Source organism: Trifolium pratense, linkage group LG1 (assembly GCF_020283565.1).
Source record: "Trifolium pratense cultivar HEN17-A07 linkage group LG1, ARS_RC_1.1, whole genome shotgun sequence".
NCBI classification, from domain to species: domain Eukaryota; kingdom Viridiplantae; phylum Streptophyta; class Magnoliopsida; order Fabales; family Fabaceae; genus Trifolium; species Trifolium pratense.
Genome location: NC_060059.1, coordinates 40,965,040 through 40,978,239, shown reverse-complemented (window position 1 = coordinate 40,978,239; position 13,200 = coordinate 40,965,040). Strand labels below are relative to the sequence as shown.

At 34.5% G+C, this 13,200-nt stretch overlaps 3 protein-coding genes across 3 annotated transcripts; all 3 read right to left on the bottom strand.

The window, feature by feature from the left end:
* Positions 1–1,578: 1,578 nt before the first annotated feature.
* On the bottom strand, positions 1,579–2,154 carry LOC123894168. The gene has a single exon (XM_045944084.1). It carries the CDS (start codon positions 2,152–2,154, stop codon positions 1,579–1,581), a length of 576 nt encoding a protein of 191 aa, XP_045800040.1.
* A 205-nt stretch (positions 2,155–2,359) lies between these two features.
* LOC123897886 (calcium-binding protein A-like) lies at positions 2,360–3,001 on the bottom strand. Its single transcript, XM_045948693.1, has one exon. It carries the CDS (start codon positions 2,825–2,827, stop codon positions 2,528–2,530), a length of 300 nt encoding a protein of 99 aa, XP_045804649.1. The 5' UTR covers positions 2,828–3,001; the 3' UTR covers positions 2,360–2,527.
* A 785-nt stretch (positions 3,002–3,786) lies between these two features.
* LOC123897878 (AMP deaminase-like) lies at positions 3,787–12,701 on the bottom strand. The gene is made up of 21 exons (XM_045948679.1): positions 12,457–12,701; positions 11,643–11,812; positions 11,352–11,430; positions 11,007–11,185; positions 10,828–10,879; positions 10,599–10,726; positions 10,309–10,488; positions 9,924–9,991; positions 9,688–9,830; positions 8,836–8,897; positions 8,634–8,747; positions 8,309–8,449; positions 7,924–8,032; positions 6,584–6,627; positions 6,265–6,318; positions 6,067–6,183; positions 5,815–5,988; positions 5,647–5,727; positions 5,178–5,276; positions 4,835–4,957; positions 3,787–4,663 (listed from the first exon to the last, which is right to left on the bottom strand). The coding sequence occupies exons 1-20, from the start codon at positions 12,656–12,658 to the stop codon at positions 4,889–4,891; spliced, it is 2,265 nt and encodes a 754-aa protein (XP_045804635.1). The 5' UTR covers positions 12,659–12,701; the 3' UTR covers positions 3,787–4,663; positions 4,835–4,888.
* Positions 12,702–13,200: the final 499 nt, after the last annotated feature.

The window sequence follows — 13,200 nt, the reverse complement described above, 5'->3', positions numbered from 1 at the left end:
AAGATGGAGCTATAAAGGAAGAAAATCGTTCCAAAACCAGTAAAACATAGTTAAAACATAAATGGTAATTATCACATATTTACTATCAATCAACCAAAAATAATGCAATAACAATAATGTTTATTTTAAGAATAAAGACATGATTTAAACAAAGGTTATAATATCCTAATCATGGTTTTAAATTGCGGCTACGCTGCAATCCTTTATACACCAATGTAGTTGAAGTTGCAATTTGATACTGTTGTGGAGACCTCAAAATCATTTATATTGTGGTTGCAGACTGCAATTTAAAACCATGATCCAACAAATAGAAAGGTTTAACTAGACTACGTCTAGAGTTTTATCGTGCTTTAACCGGTATAAAATACAAATGCAGATAAACCATTATCAAATCATCAGAGCATCATACAATGTCAACTATTGTTATCCCAAAAAAAACTTTACAAACAAAAAATCAATCAAAACAGAATACCAATATGATCACAGAAGAAACCCAGAAAGCAAAACAAGAAAAAGACTAAGTTTTTAAGCTGTTAACCCAAAATGATGGCCCTTTAACTAACACATACCAGCCAAAAACAAAAGACATTGATTGTAATAATAGAAAGAAAGACAGTGTTTGTACCTGAACTTGATAAAACCCTAAATAAGCCATTGTTGTGGTAGTGGTGGTGTGATAAGCGAGGTTGGAAACAATGTAATGTAGTAACTTTTGTTGTTAGTGATGAATTGACGTGACAACGTTGGTGATGGTGTCATTGGTGCTGAGTGTTGTGTGTTTGCAAATTTGAAAAGTGCAATGGTTAGGTGATTCATAGACATAGGGAACTTTACATTATTTATTACCCTTTTAAGATGTGGTTGTTGATTTTTAAATTTTAGTTTTTCATTTAATCTTTTGGTTTAGTAGTGATTGACACTAAACTTAGCGAGGACCACGGTTCGATCCTCGCAATTTTTGGCTTCTATTTTTAACATACATTTAGTTTAGTGTCCAATATTTGTTGCAATTTCAAGTAACTTTTATATAGATGTATCTAAATATGAATATAAATGATTTTATTTGGAAAAGGCCAAGAAAATTATATTAAGAAGGGCATGAGGCATGCCAAGATTTACATGGAACCAGACATGTTGTCAACGCAGAATTACACGGCAAACAGCTCAGGATCTCTGACTGAGTCACAAATAAGCCGCAGATATTCGAAGGTAGAGATTAAATAAGCAGTAATCAGACCTTCAGCCCGTGGCCATGCGGACACAGATTTTGAGATACAACCGAACTGCAGCTGGAGCTCTGCGCACCAGCACAATGTGACCTGAACAAGCTCACTTTTTCACCACTGAGTCCCTGCAATCACAACCAGATCTGCAATGCAAATATACCAATACCGCCCTTCACCTGACAGATTCTAGGCAAACTCTCGGCGATGTGATCCACTCCGAGATAGCATAATTGAAGCTTCTTGATTTTACTCTCAGCCAATTCCATGACAGTAACTTGGAATCTTCCGCAATCGTTGTAACTGAAATGATTTTATCTTGGAATATCTTCATGTTCCTAGCCTTCCAAATGCATCATATACACGCAAGCCATATGGTTCGAAGTCCTGATTCTGTGCCTTTTCTCCCCTGCATTACTTCAGTAAACGCGTTAAAATGTACAATACAGTCATTATGCATCACTGAATTCACCCCTAACCATCTACATAATTCCATCCAAACTTTGTAGGCATTAGTGCATTCAAAGAGTATATGTGATGTTGTTTCCACCTTTCCACAGTCCCAAACACAGTTGATCGCCGAGTTCTCTACTATCCCTCTCTTACATAAATTTTCCTTTGAGGGAATGCGGTTCTGAAACACCTGCCATCCAAAAATCGTCACTTTCAATGGCACAAACTTGATCCATAGCTTCTTAAATGGCAACTGGTTCTCCGAATTGCTGTCTTCCGTTAAGACTTTGTATGCCGACTTAACAGAATAGCTTTTCGAAGGATCGCCTAGCCAAACCACATGATCTCTGTTCCCTAATTGAAATGACACCGACCCAATTTCATCCATCATATATTGAAGCATCTCCGACTCCCACTCAAACAACTCTCTACGCCACCGAAAATCCCATTCTATGGTTTCCCCCACCCCTCTTTTCATCTCAGCCACGCTCACCTCCTTGTTCAGCGCTAGCAAGTATAACCGTTCGAATATAAATGAATTCACTTTTTATCTAAAATAATTTTACATAATCAATTCATTCAAAATCAATGTTACCTCCAAAACAAACACTTGAAACACATATTTTCATATGTAAAATCAATCTCTAATTGGCTAATATCTAGTATATACTATGAGAAGATCAAAAGTTAAATTTAACAGTTTCATTAATCTCATAAAAACTCAAGATTAATTTTACATGAAGTCACTATATGTACATAACATAGGTAAAAACAGAAAGGAAAAAAAAAGAAAAGAAAAATAGCATAGGTAATTAGTTTTGCATCTATAGCTAGTAAGTACTAAAGCATAACTAATTCTTGGACTCAATCCATGCTAAGACATAATCAACAACAAGATCAATTTCTTCCTTACTGATTTTCCCATCACGGTTGGTATCAGCTTTTCTTAGACAACAAGAAACTCTCCAACAAGGCATCCTTGAACCAAATTCCTTGAAAGCTTTCTTAAGTTCATCTTTGCTCAAACTACCATCTCCATTACTATCTGCTTTCATCAATATATCCCTTATTTGTTTTTCTGTCATGGCTATATTTTGTGGAAGACCCTTTGATTTGAACTCCGGATCTCTAATAGGGATGAACACAGGCATTTTTAATTTATATCTTATGTAAGTATATTATTTACTCTCTCTAAGTTGGAGTATGGTTTTGAAAATGCTAGAACTTATATACTTGCAAAAAGGTCTTGTATCTTCGATTCATATCTAAATTAGATTATGCTCTCTAATACTTAGATTATACACTTGTGTTTAATTAAATGAAAAGTGGATTAGTCAAGATTCAAGGTGAGTGTTGAATCAAGTCAAAAGTATATTGGTTGGTCATCAGTTATCGTGCCAACCGTAAACGCTGGGTAGCCAAGTGTGGAGCTGATAACTGGTGAAAGCATCTAAGTATGATTCAACTAAGTGAATTACTTCTTTTTTGACAAACTAGTCAATGGAAGCGAAATAAAATTACTTTTACTAATCTGGTAAAAGTATGAGATGCTAAATGCATATTATCAATATATGGTGGTCAAAAAGTGATCATCCTTTATATAATATATACTTTCTGTTGGGGATAATTTTTCTTTCCGATGATATAAAAGTTTGGAAAGCCGCTAAACGACACAACTACCCTAACTGAAATGCCAAAAGTGTATATCCATTCCAAATCAAAGAGAATCTTGTTCCATATAATATATTTGGCTATATGCAAATAATTAAATCTCTAATATCTTCATCTACAATTCTCTGTTTGGATAACTTTTTTTGGATGGTATATATATGCAGCATTATAATCTTTTCCATATGAATATATGCTTATGTTGGGATATTATTGTTTTCAATGAAAGGGTGGTTGTGGCTCCATAGCTACTAAGCAAATATGATTGAAACAAGTGTCCACAGCATCTTGCCACAAGTTGAGGAAATTATCCTATTTTTTATGAGCTAGAGCTAGGCAAAGAATATTGAGTCTACTTCAAGATAAACATATTTATCAAATTAAGGAATGCATTAACATGTTTAACCATGCTTTGTTTTAACTCAAAGTGAATTGATGATAGTGCAATATATTAGGTGGTGTTCAAATAACCTCTATACATTCCAAATTATCCAAAATTGGATAAAAGAAATGAAAAATCCAAAACACTTGAGGAAAAAATTACATATGAACATTCTTCTAATCAAGTCCTAAAAGGGAAGAGACATCTCTAGCAAGAAGAAGGGTAATTGTAAAAGAACAACAAATCTCGTCCAAATTGACCAATCCGATAAGAATAATGCTTAACAGGACGAAGGTTTCTTTTCACAAAACACGCGGACACGTGACAACGTGAAAAACAATGTTATTTATCTTCACCCTTTCTCTTAATTTTTGTCTTCTCATAAATATCTTAATAAAACAAATCCAACGATACAGAGACACAGACACACTCGGTCCCAAGGCTTGACGCAGCACCAACAATCATCAATTGGATTGATTATGAGTCGCACTTCCTTCTCTTTGCTTGGACTGTTGCTTAAAGTTTAACAAACTCAAGTTAAGATTCAATCTTTTGTGAGGAGCATAATTACATAACCTTTAAAATGATACAAAATATCATACTCCCCAGTTATTGATAAAGTATTTTAGATTAGGCATATAAAAGAGATTAGCTATGGAAACCTTGTACTTATTAGTATTACCATTTGATGAGAACCTTATGCATAATGCTAAAAGTGAAAATAAAGAAGAGATTAGCCATGTCAATATGAGAAAACACTTTCCATGATGATTTGAAGTTCTACTAGTCTTGCTGAAGCTGATTGATCACATGGAATATAGATGAATAACATCTTCAGTCTTAGTATCGCGTATGTGCCGAGTCTAACCATTAAATAGGGTCGGCCCTCAGATGCCATCATTCGAGGTTGAGTGGATATGCGGAACTCATTTTCAACCTACAAGGGAACAGGCTCAATCATCTGTGGAGGCTGTGGGAAAAATACAAACACCAACAACACTAAAACCACAAGCAGACAGTCATCATCAGAGAGAAAAATAGTGATACTACTCGATCTAAAAAAATATGACCATTTTTTTCTTATATTATGGCACGGAGGGAGTATAACCTGTTTACAGCTTGATTTTTCAAGTGTGGATGAAGCACATGCCAGCATGTTATATTATATGTCTAAAACTTCAGGAATGCTAGCTTTGCCCAAATAAACCAGTTGCATCTCATCTCTCCAAATCTGCAAGCATAGCAATCAAAGTAAGGAAAATAAGGTATTTGAGTAAACTAAATTAATTACAATGTATTTCAAATTCTGATTAGTTGTGCTTGTTGATGTTTGAAATGGCATATTTCAACTAAACATGAAGAGAATCTAGTATAAATAATTGGATCCAAATTCATGTTTGGAGCAGTGTTCAATTTACAAATGGTAATTTAATCATGCATTGATCTCATACCGTGTCTCGGTATTCCATCCGGATGTGAGGAACATTTGTTTTGCGAATGTCATTTCCATTTGGCCCTCTCTTGTAATACTCCTTGCCAATCCAGTGTGACTAACAACACAAGAAAAGCTAATCAGTTGAGTACAAGATAGTTTGATCATTATAACAAAAATTTAAATAGTAGGCAAGTACTTCACAGTTATGAGCTATTATTGTTTGGCAACACATTAGATCCTCAATATAGACAGTGCATAAAAATATTCTTTTTAATTTTTCAATACAAATAATTATGTCAGTTACAAGTTTCTAAATCTCAAATAAAAAATACCGAATTAGAGTGGACAACAGTGCACTTTCTGAATTTTTTTCTAAAGTTGTACACATGTCATCCATACTTGGGATCTTTAGAGGTAAGAAAACAGTTATGCCTTAGGAGTAGAGAATTTTCTTTACAGAAGGCTCAAAGTCAAGATATGTTTACCTTTAAGGCATGTGAGAAACCTGACTGATAAACTGAATTTCGGGCAAGCTCACACAAATCACATGAGCTCAATTTCCATGTCTGCAGAGGAAGAAATTTCCTGACTGTCAACTTCAACTGTTTTTAAGCCATGGATAGAGAGAGAGAGAGAGAGATCTTGGTACTTACAGAAGCAGCATTGCTATATTCTTGAACCAATGGTTCCTTTAACAAGTGAAATTGGAGCGGATCATCAGTGGAAAGTGATACATTCAAACCCCTCGAGAAGAACTTTGGAAAAGGATTCTGATGTAATTCTTTGAATAGGGAGTTATTGCTGAGGGGAGACATTGCCAGCCCAATCTGATAATAAATACCCGCGACCAATTAGTCACTGCATATACATCAAAATTTTGCAATCTATTGAAACATGGACCATACCTGAGCTAGATAATACAAATATTGAAGCACAGGAGATTTTCTCAATTTAATTCCATGCGAAATGTTATGAGCCGTAAGAAAGGCTGCAGCAAGATGTTCAATAGCAGTAACACCAGTCTGAATAGAGTATGATACATCAATTAACCATACAACAAATTAACAAATATCAAAACAAAGAAAATATATACCAATAAGTACCTCTCCACAATGTGGACGGAGTTTAATTGTTGTCATTCCCTTCGATTCACGAAGCTGAGAAATAAGTATATTAGGTCAAATTTTGGCATCAAACAAATTCATGAAATTCAGATACTAGTTATGAAGAAAGAAGCAAAGAAATTATGGTATCCATATTTAAGGCAGACTATTGTTTATTGAGGAAAGAAGCAGGCACTGAATAGAATATAAAGTGACACTTTTAATACTAACATGAATTCCATCTTGTATTTCCCCTTATCAGTAAACAATGTTGATTTCGTTGGGGGTAAACTTACTATCTTGGAAAAAGGTTACATACCTTGTTTAAGGTGTAAAGATTGGCATAACAGTAATAGACATAGTATGAATTGTTGGGAAATCGATTCATAAACACTTTTATAAACGCAGCGGAATTTTAAAATTAAAATTTCCCATCAATGGATTCTTGTGAATGAGCATGATCAGGTCTAGAATATTACCTTTGAAGAACAAATTTGTGGCCGCCTTTCTTGATCACAAGCACCGCACTTGCAGCACCTCCACTTAGTCCACACGAACAGGAACCTTCGATCTCACAGTGCTAGCTGTTCTTGGATGAAGGCTGAGGGAATTTTGTGCGGTTTAGGGTTTAAAGAAATTCAGAATTTCTCTAAATTCGGTTAGGGTTTGTAAAAACGTCACTACTGAACTTCATAAAGCTCTATTTATAGAGTTTCTTATGAGGTCTTTAGTTTACACGAAATTGGGCTTCTCAAGCCCAATAACCGTTTGTCACTAACTGCACCCCCGCAATAAGTCTTACTTATTTTTCCCTTCTTAACTGTCCTTATGTGTGTGACCCTGTAGGTTCTTATGACGTTGGCAATAATATTAATCGTAATATTATAAATAGTGAGCGGTATCTAGCAACACATCACTGTTACCCAAGTCACAGGAATGTCACGTGATCTGACTAACCTTTCCGTGATAAATATCTTGTGCACAATTACCCTTTTGCCCTCATGTCTATATTGAACACAAGGCATAGTATGTCATCCTTGTCTAGTTCAATATTGGGCCCATAGACATATCTCCCGTTATGTAGGAGGGACAAATTCCATCTAGGTCACTCATGTCCCTCAGCATGATTCGTGGGATACCCATCAACCAACTTTATAATTATCCAGTTACGGATAACGTTTGAATGGCAACAAGGTATTACACTCCTGCATCTAGGGTACATAGTGGTTTCAGGTCGAAGGGTGGAATACACCTTTTATCACTATGAGAAAACTTATGACATTTCATAACACTCTATGTAGTATTCTCATGGTGGGTCAATCCGATATAAAGTTACCCTTAACATTTATATCTATGTGAAGACTTGATAACTCATTATCCATGATCAGTGAGATATGATCATCAGTCTACCAACATAATAGTCTTTATGCTTTAACGTTATCCCATTTCACAATAAAGCTTGACTATGGATATGTTTAAGAATAGTGTTCTTATATTTAATGGAATCTCACGATTTAAGTCATACTTAACGTTCCATAAGTGAACTGACTATTCTAGGGACTTTATCATTTTAACATATATAAAATTAATAAAGAAAAGCCTTTTATTTGATAAGTAAATTATTCAATACATTTATTGGCCTCTAGGGCTTACACCAACATGAATATGCTGGATTATGTTCATTAGTCCATTGAGCGGGTGTAGGCATGTGTTTGGTTGGCTGTCTTTCCCCCTTGCTTTCATCATCCACCAAATCAAAACCAACAACCTAAAAATGTAAATATAAATACAACATTAATAACTGGGTAATGGATGTTATATTGCACAAAGAAGATACAAAATAAATAAAATGTGATTGTTAACATATGTATAAAACCATTTTACTAATAGCAGAAAATTCAACTTGTGCGGTGCATATTTGCAGTCGTTTAAACTGTTTTACCTTGTTTAACAAGTTATAGGTTATAAAATGCAATACTACCATCAGCAGCACAGCCAACATAGGTAACCAACATAATAAAAATTAATTGAAATTGTATCACACCTGTTTCAAGAAAACATGTAGCTGAGGATGTGAATCGGGATCCACAGTAACCTCAAAAAGTGGAATGAAGATATTGTCAAGGATGTTCTGGAATGAAGTCACAATTCCATTTTCTTTGTACACATTGTACAACCTTGGAAGCTGCAAGAAAATTTTGAAAGAACTACCATCAACAACCAACACTTAGCATTTCTAATGAGAACATCAAGAGAATAACTTACGAAGCTGAAATTTGCGACATTGTACAAAAGTATGTACTACAGGAATGATGATTTATGCATATGAATATTAAATTAACACTGAGAAGCAAATAACGGGAGAATACCTGAATCAGCCAAACAACATTCTGGCTGTATAGTCCATTATTCACTATCCAACTAGCTAGTTGATCCCACTCACTTTGTTTCCTACCATATATTGATATTCTATACTCAGCCATCTGTGAATCAAATAGGCAGCCAAAATTAAGTATTATATTGCAGGTATTTTAATATAAAAGGGAAAAAAAAATGCAAGGTGCCAATCACCAGATATTTACTGGCTTCAAGATCAGCAATTACATCCTTTGTCATCTCGGCAAGGTAACGACCTAATCAGTGCAACACAATAGTATAAGCATATGTAAAAGATGCCTTAAAATTGAAGATAACTAACACAAATCATAACAGTAAACTCCCAAATGACTTCTATGAATTTTTTAAATTCATCTGGGAATGTTTTGCTTTTTTGTTTCTTCTACTACTTTGCTTTTGAAAAACGTATACGTAAACTGCTTTTAGAGGCCGACTGGCCATTTCAAATTCAAAATCCATACCTTATAAATAATACAAATTTCAATCAATCTCACCATCCTTAAAGAATTATCCATCCATGTATTAGTTAAAGACCTTAAACGTTCCATTTTGAGAACCCATGGTACTTCTTTTCCAAAACAAATTAATGACATTATGACATAATCTCGCAGAACATTGAATTGAGGCACATCCATCTTGAACAAAATAAATTTTATCTTCCATCAGTACCTAATGCTATTAATCACTCAGCTATCCATCCAACTTATGTTGTCTTTAACAACAAATGTGACAAATAGACAAGGTAGGAAAGAGTATATCCATTACAGTACAGATATTTATTAGATTAGATGATTATGATAATGTTTGACTCTTCCTTTCAGATCCTGAAGTTTTTTGTAAAGTTAACAACAAAGAACAACTAAGCAAAGAGATCCCACTATACCTAAAAATATTACTCCCTCCATTCTCTCTAAGTCGTCGTTTTAGAGTTATTTATACATACCAAGAAAACTAATAAATTTTGGTACTTTTGACGGAATGATTTGTCTTTTTCTATAATACCATTAAGAGCAATGGAAGGAATACCTTGAATGAGATTATCCTGCTTCAGAAATATCTCTCTGAGCCTACTCTGACCACATGGATTGTACTTACGATTGAAATTGTCAAAGCGATGAAATGTACTCTTGTCTGCATGAACGTCCAAAAGATCAACATTGAGGTCGTATCTGTTTGGAAGAAAAAAAAGTATTGTACTTTATTACCAACCAAGCTTTGTTTTGAATTATAATTATAGTAGAAATTATAGAGATGTTCGTTACCCAGTCAAATCCAGACTCTCAAAAACTTCTTTCAAGGTCAGATAAGTTCCATCTCGATATATTACGACCTGAATGAAGTTAGAATTTTTCAAGGTTTCAATAATATGCAATGAATATCATCATCCCAAAATATGATTCATAATATTTAAACTAACATAATTCCATTTCCATAAGCTGTTATAAGCTGAACCATATTCATCTAATGTTTATTAAAACATGCACAATACACGAACCTACGGTTTGACAGTATTTATTTACTCAGTATAGAAAATTATGACAAAAAAATTGTTTTATCTTGAAAAGGAATTTGGAATAGTAACTCCACAAAATAAATATACAGCAAATTAAAGCAAGTGATAACACAAAAATAAACACAAATTTTCACCTCATCAGGTTCTTTCCTCAGCTTATTTTTTATAAACTTTAAAAGATCCCACTGGTGCATGCATGCTGAGTGGTGGATATGAGTATCAACTTTCCTAACATTGTAGATGTCTCGATGAGGAGTACTCTTTTGGGCACGAAATTCCTTATCAGCATTTAGCCTCGAATGAAGAATGAACAGCTTGAGTACATACACAAATTGTCAAAAACCAGCTGACCTTGCCTGTGACTAAAATACAAACATATCCTGTACTTTGTTACTCATAATCAGAAACTTAAAATTATAATTACGTGTTCTAGATGTTGAAGCCGGTGATGAGATAATGTCCGTATGTTCCCCGCTGCTGCGACTCGATTTATATGATGGAGGTCAGTGAAAAAGGTAGTTGCATCTGCAACAGGAAAAAGTTCTTGTTTTGCTGCAGATAACAAGAAAAGTTGCATAAGAATCCCTACAGGAATGGTAAAATAAAAAAAAAAAGTTACAGAACAAATACAAATTCCCGACATATATACTTACAATCTATGCTTGGATATACATGAAGGACCCCATCTTGCATTTTAAAGTAGTGCTGCATCACAACAGAAGTAACATTCATTTCTTCACAAAGTGTATTATGTATAACATTCATTTCTTCACAAAGTGTATACCTTTAGGATAACCAAGTATTCGCTAGAAAAACAAAGTAATATACTCACATCAGATTTTTCTTCAGGGGCGTAAAAGAATGGCTCTGGATTAGGTTTTGGAGCTCTAGTGTCAGATATAACTTCTTTTTCCCATGGAGCAATTGATTCTCTAAACACATATCTCTTTCTCATTTCAAGGCATTCTTGAAGCATCATGTAGGCTTTCGCTTCATCAGGTGATGGAGCCTCTAAACCAAAAAAATAGAAATGAAGTATAAACTAATAAATGTCTTTCCAAAACGTTATTACAATCTGCATAAGTGATAAAGGAAGAGGACTTTGTTGTGCATGCTATGAGAAACCCCATTTTAAAAGTAAATAATTGCATTCAAGAGAAAGACCAAAACTCCGTACCAATAGTCGTAGTTATAAGTCTAGTAAAGGTTTCATGCTCTGGCTCTTTCCGTAGAATATCAGCTGCAATTGGACCAGACTGCACACCATGTAGGTCACTATAAAAACTATGAGAATGGATCATACTTGAAACTACAACCGGCATCCGGTCTTCATTATTAGCATTTCCACAATTGGGTAAATACTGATTTTAGAAGAATTAGGATAGCAACTTATTATTTTAAGAGCAAACATTTTTCATTTACAGAAATTATAGAATATCATATGAATGAATGCTAAACAGCAACTTACAACATCTCCATTGCTGTGAAGATATGTAGTATCTAGTTTGGTATGGTCAACAATATCATCATCATCTGATTCTTCAACACTCTCAAAGACACTAGCACTTGCCACAGGAGACTTGGGAGAAATTGGCCTCATAACTTTTCTCTTCTGGGTACCTAAAAGTGCTGATTTTGCTGTACACAGCATACATTTTTCTAATTAACCAGTAAAACAATGCTGAGATCAAACTAGACAATTAATTTATTTACGTGGGTCGTGCATCGATAGTAAGGCCATACAAGAAGAAAGCAAGTACAAAACGTAAAAACATCTGTAGCACCGACAATTCTGATCAAAGGCGTGTCCTAATGTCCGACACTTCTAATCAAAGGTGTGTCCTAATGTCTGACAGACACTTTTGATTAAAGGTGTGTCCTAATGTCTGACACATGTCAGCATCTCACATCGAAACATAAAATTAGACTGAATTATGTCATTTTCTAAAAAATTATTATCATTGTTGTCCATGTGTCGGGTGTTTGTGTCTATGTTTCATTGGTAAAAACTTAATCTTTTCATTTCAATTTACTTACACACACAAGGTGTGTATAGTGTCGGACACAAATACCAACATTTTCTATTATATTCAATCAATTCAATTTTCTTAAATTACTAATGGTTGGTGGATAGTGTCGGTGTGGTGTTCGGTGTTCATGTTTGTTTAAGTGTATCATAGCATAGCATAGCACATATCAAACAAGCACATGAATTCAATTCAATCATATATCAGATATTAACTGACTCTATTATAAATCAGTTCGTTCATAAATATACATACCTTCATGGACAGCATGCAGCTGAGGCAACCCGGCCGGAATCCCTCGAACTGTAACAGGTCCATTCAGCTTCTCCTCGGCAACGATACGAGCGAAGTCAAGAAGTTGTAAGAGTGTCTTACGGTGCAAAAAGTAAGCAGAGATGACGACGGCAAAAGCTCCGACGAGCGCCGCCATTGCTAAATGCAAAAAATAGCAGTCCATCTATCTCTGTTTGGGAATAGTGCGAAAAAGTGAAAAAGAGTGTAATTTTGTTACTATTATTAAGTTTATATGAAATGCTAGGAAGCACCGACAATGATTAGACTATGATTAGGCTTGTCGCGGTATCGGTGTCCGACACTCGTATAACACTCGTTCGACACGTGTCGGATAGCTCATATCGGTGTCGGAAAAAATTCAATTTTTTCTTTAATTTGACACTCCTATGATCAGTGTCCGACACTTGTAAAATACTCGTATAACACGTGTCGGACAAGTGTCCCAAAAATAATTATTATTTCTTTGCTTATACTCTTCTTAGGCGCATATCAGACATATCTACAAGAGTTAAAGATGTGTAGAAACAATAATATTGATCAATGAGAGAGTGAAGACATTACATTTTAATTATGATATTTTTAGTTTTTTCGATCGTATATGGATAAATAACTTGCTCAAATTAAATTTATATGTATATATTTTGATTATCAATTTATATGTTTTATAAATATGTAGTGATATCGATGTCCTATCATTTTTACATT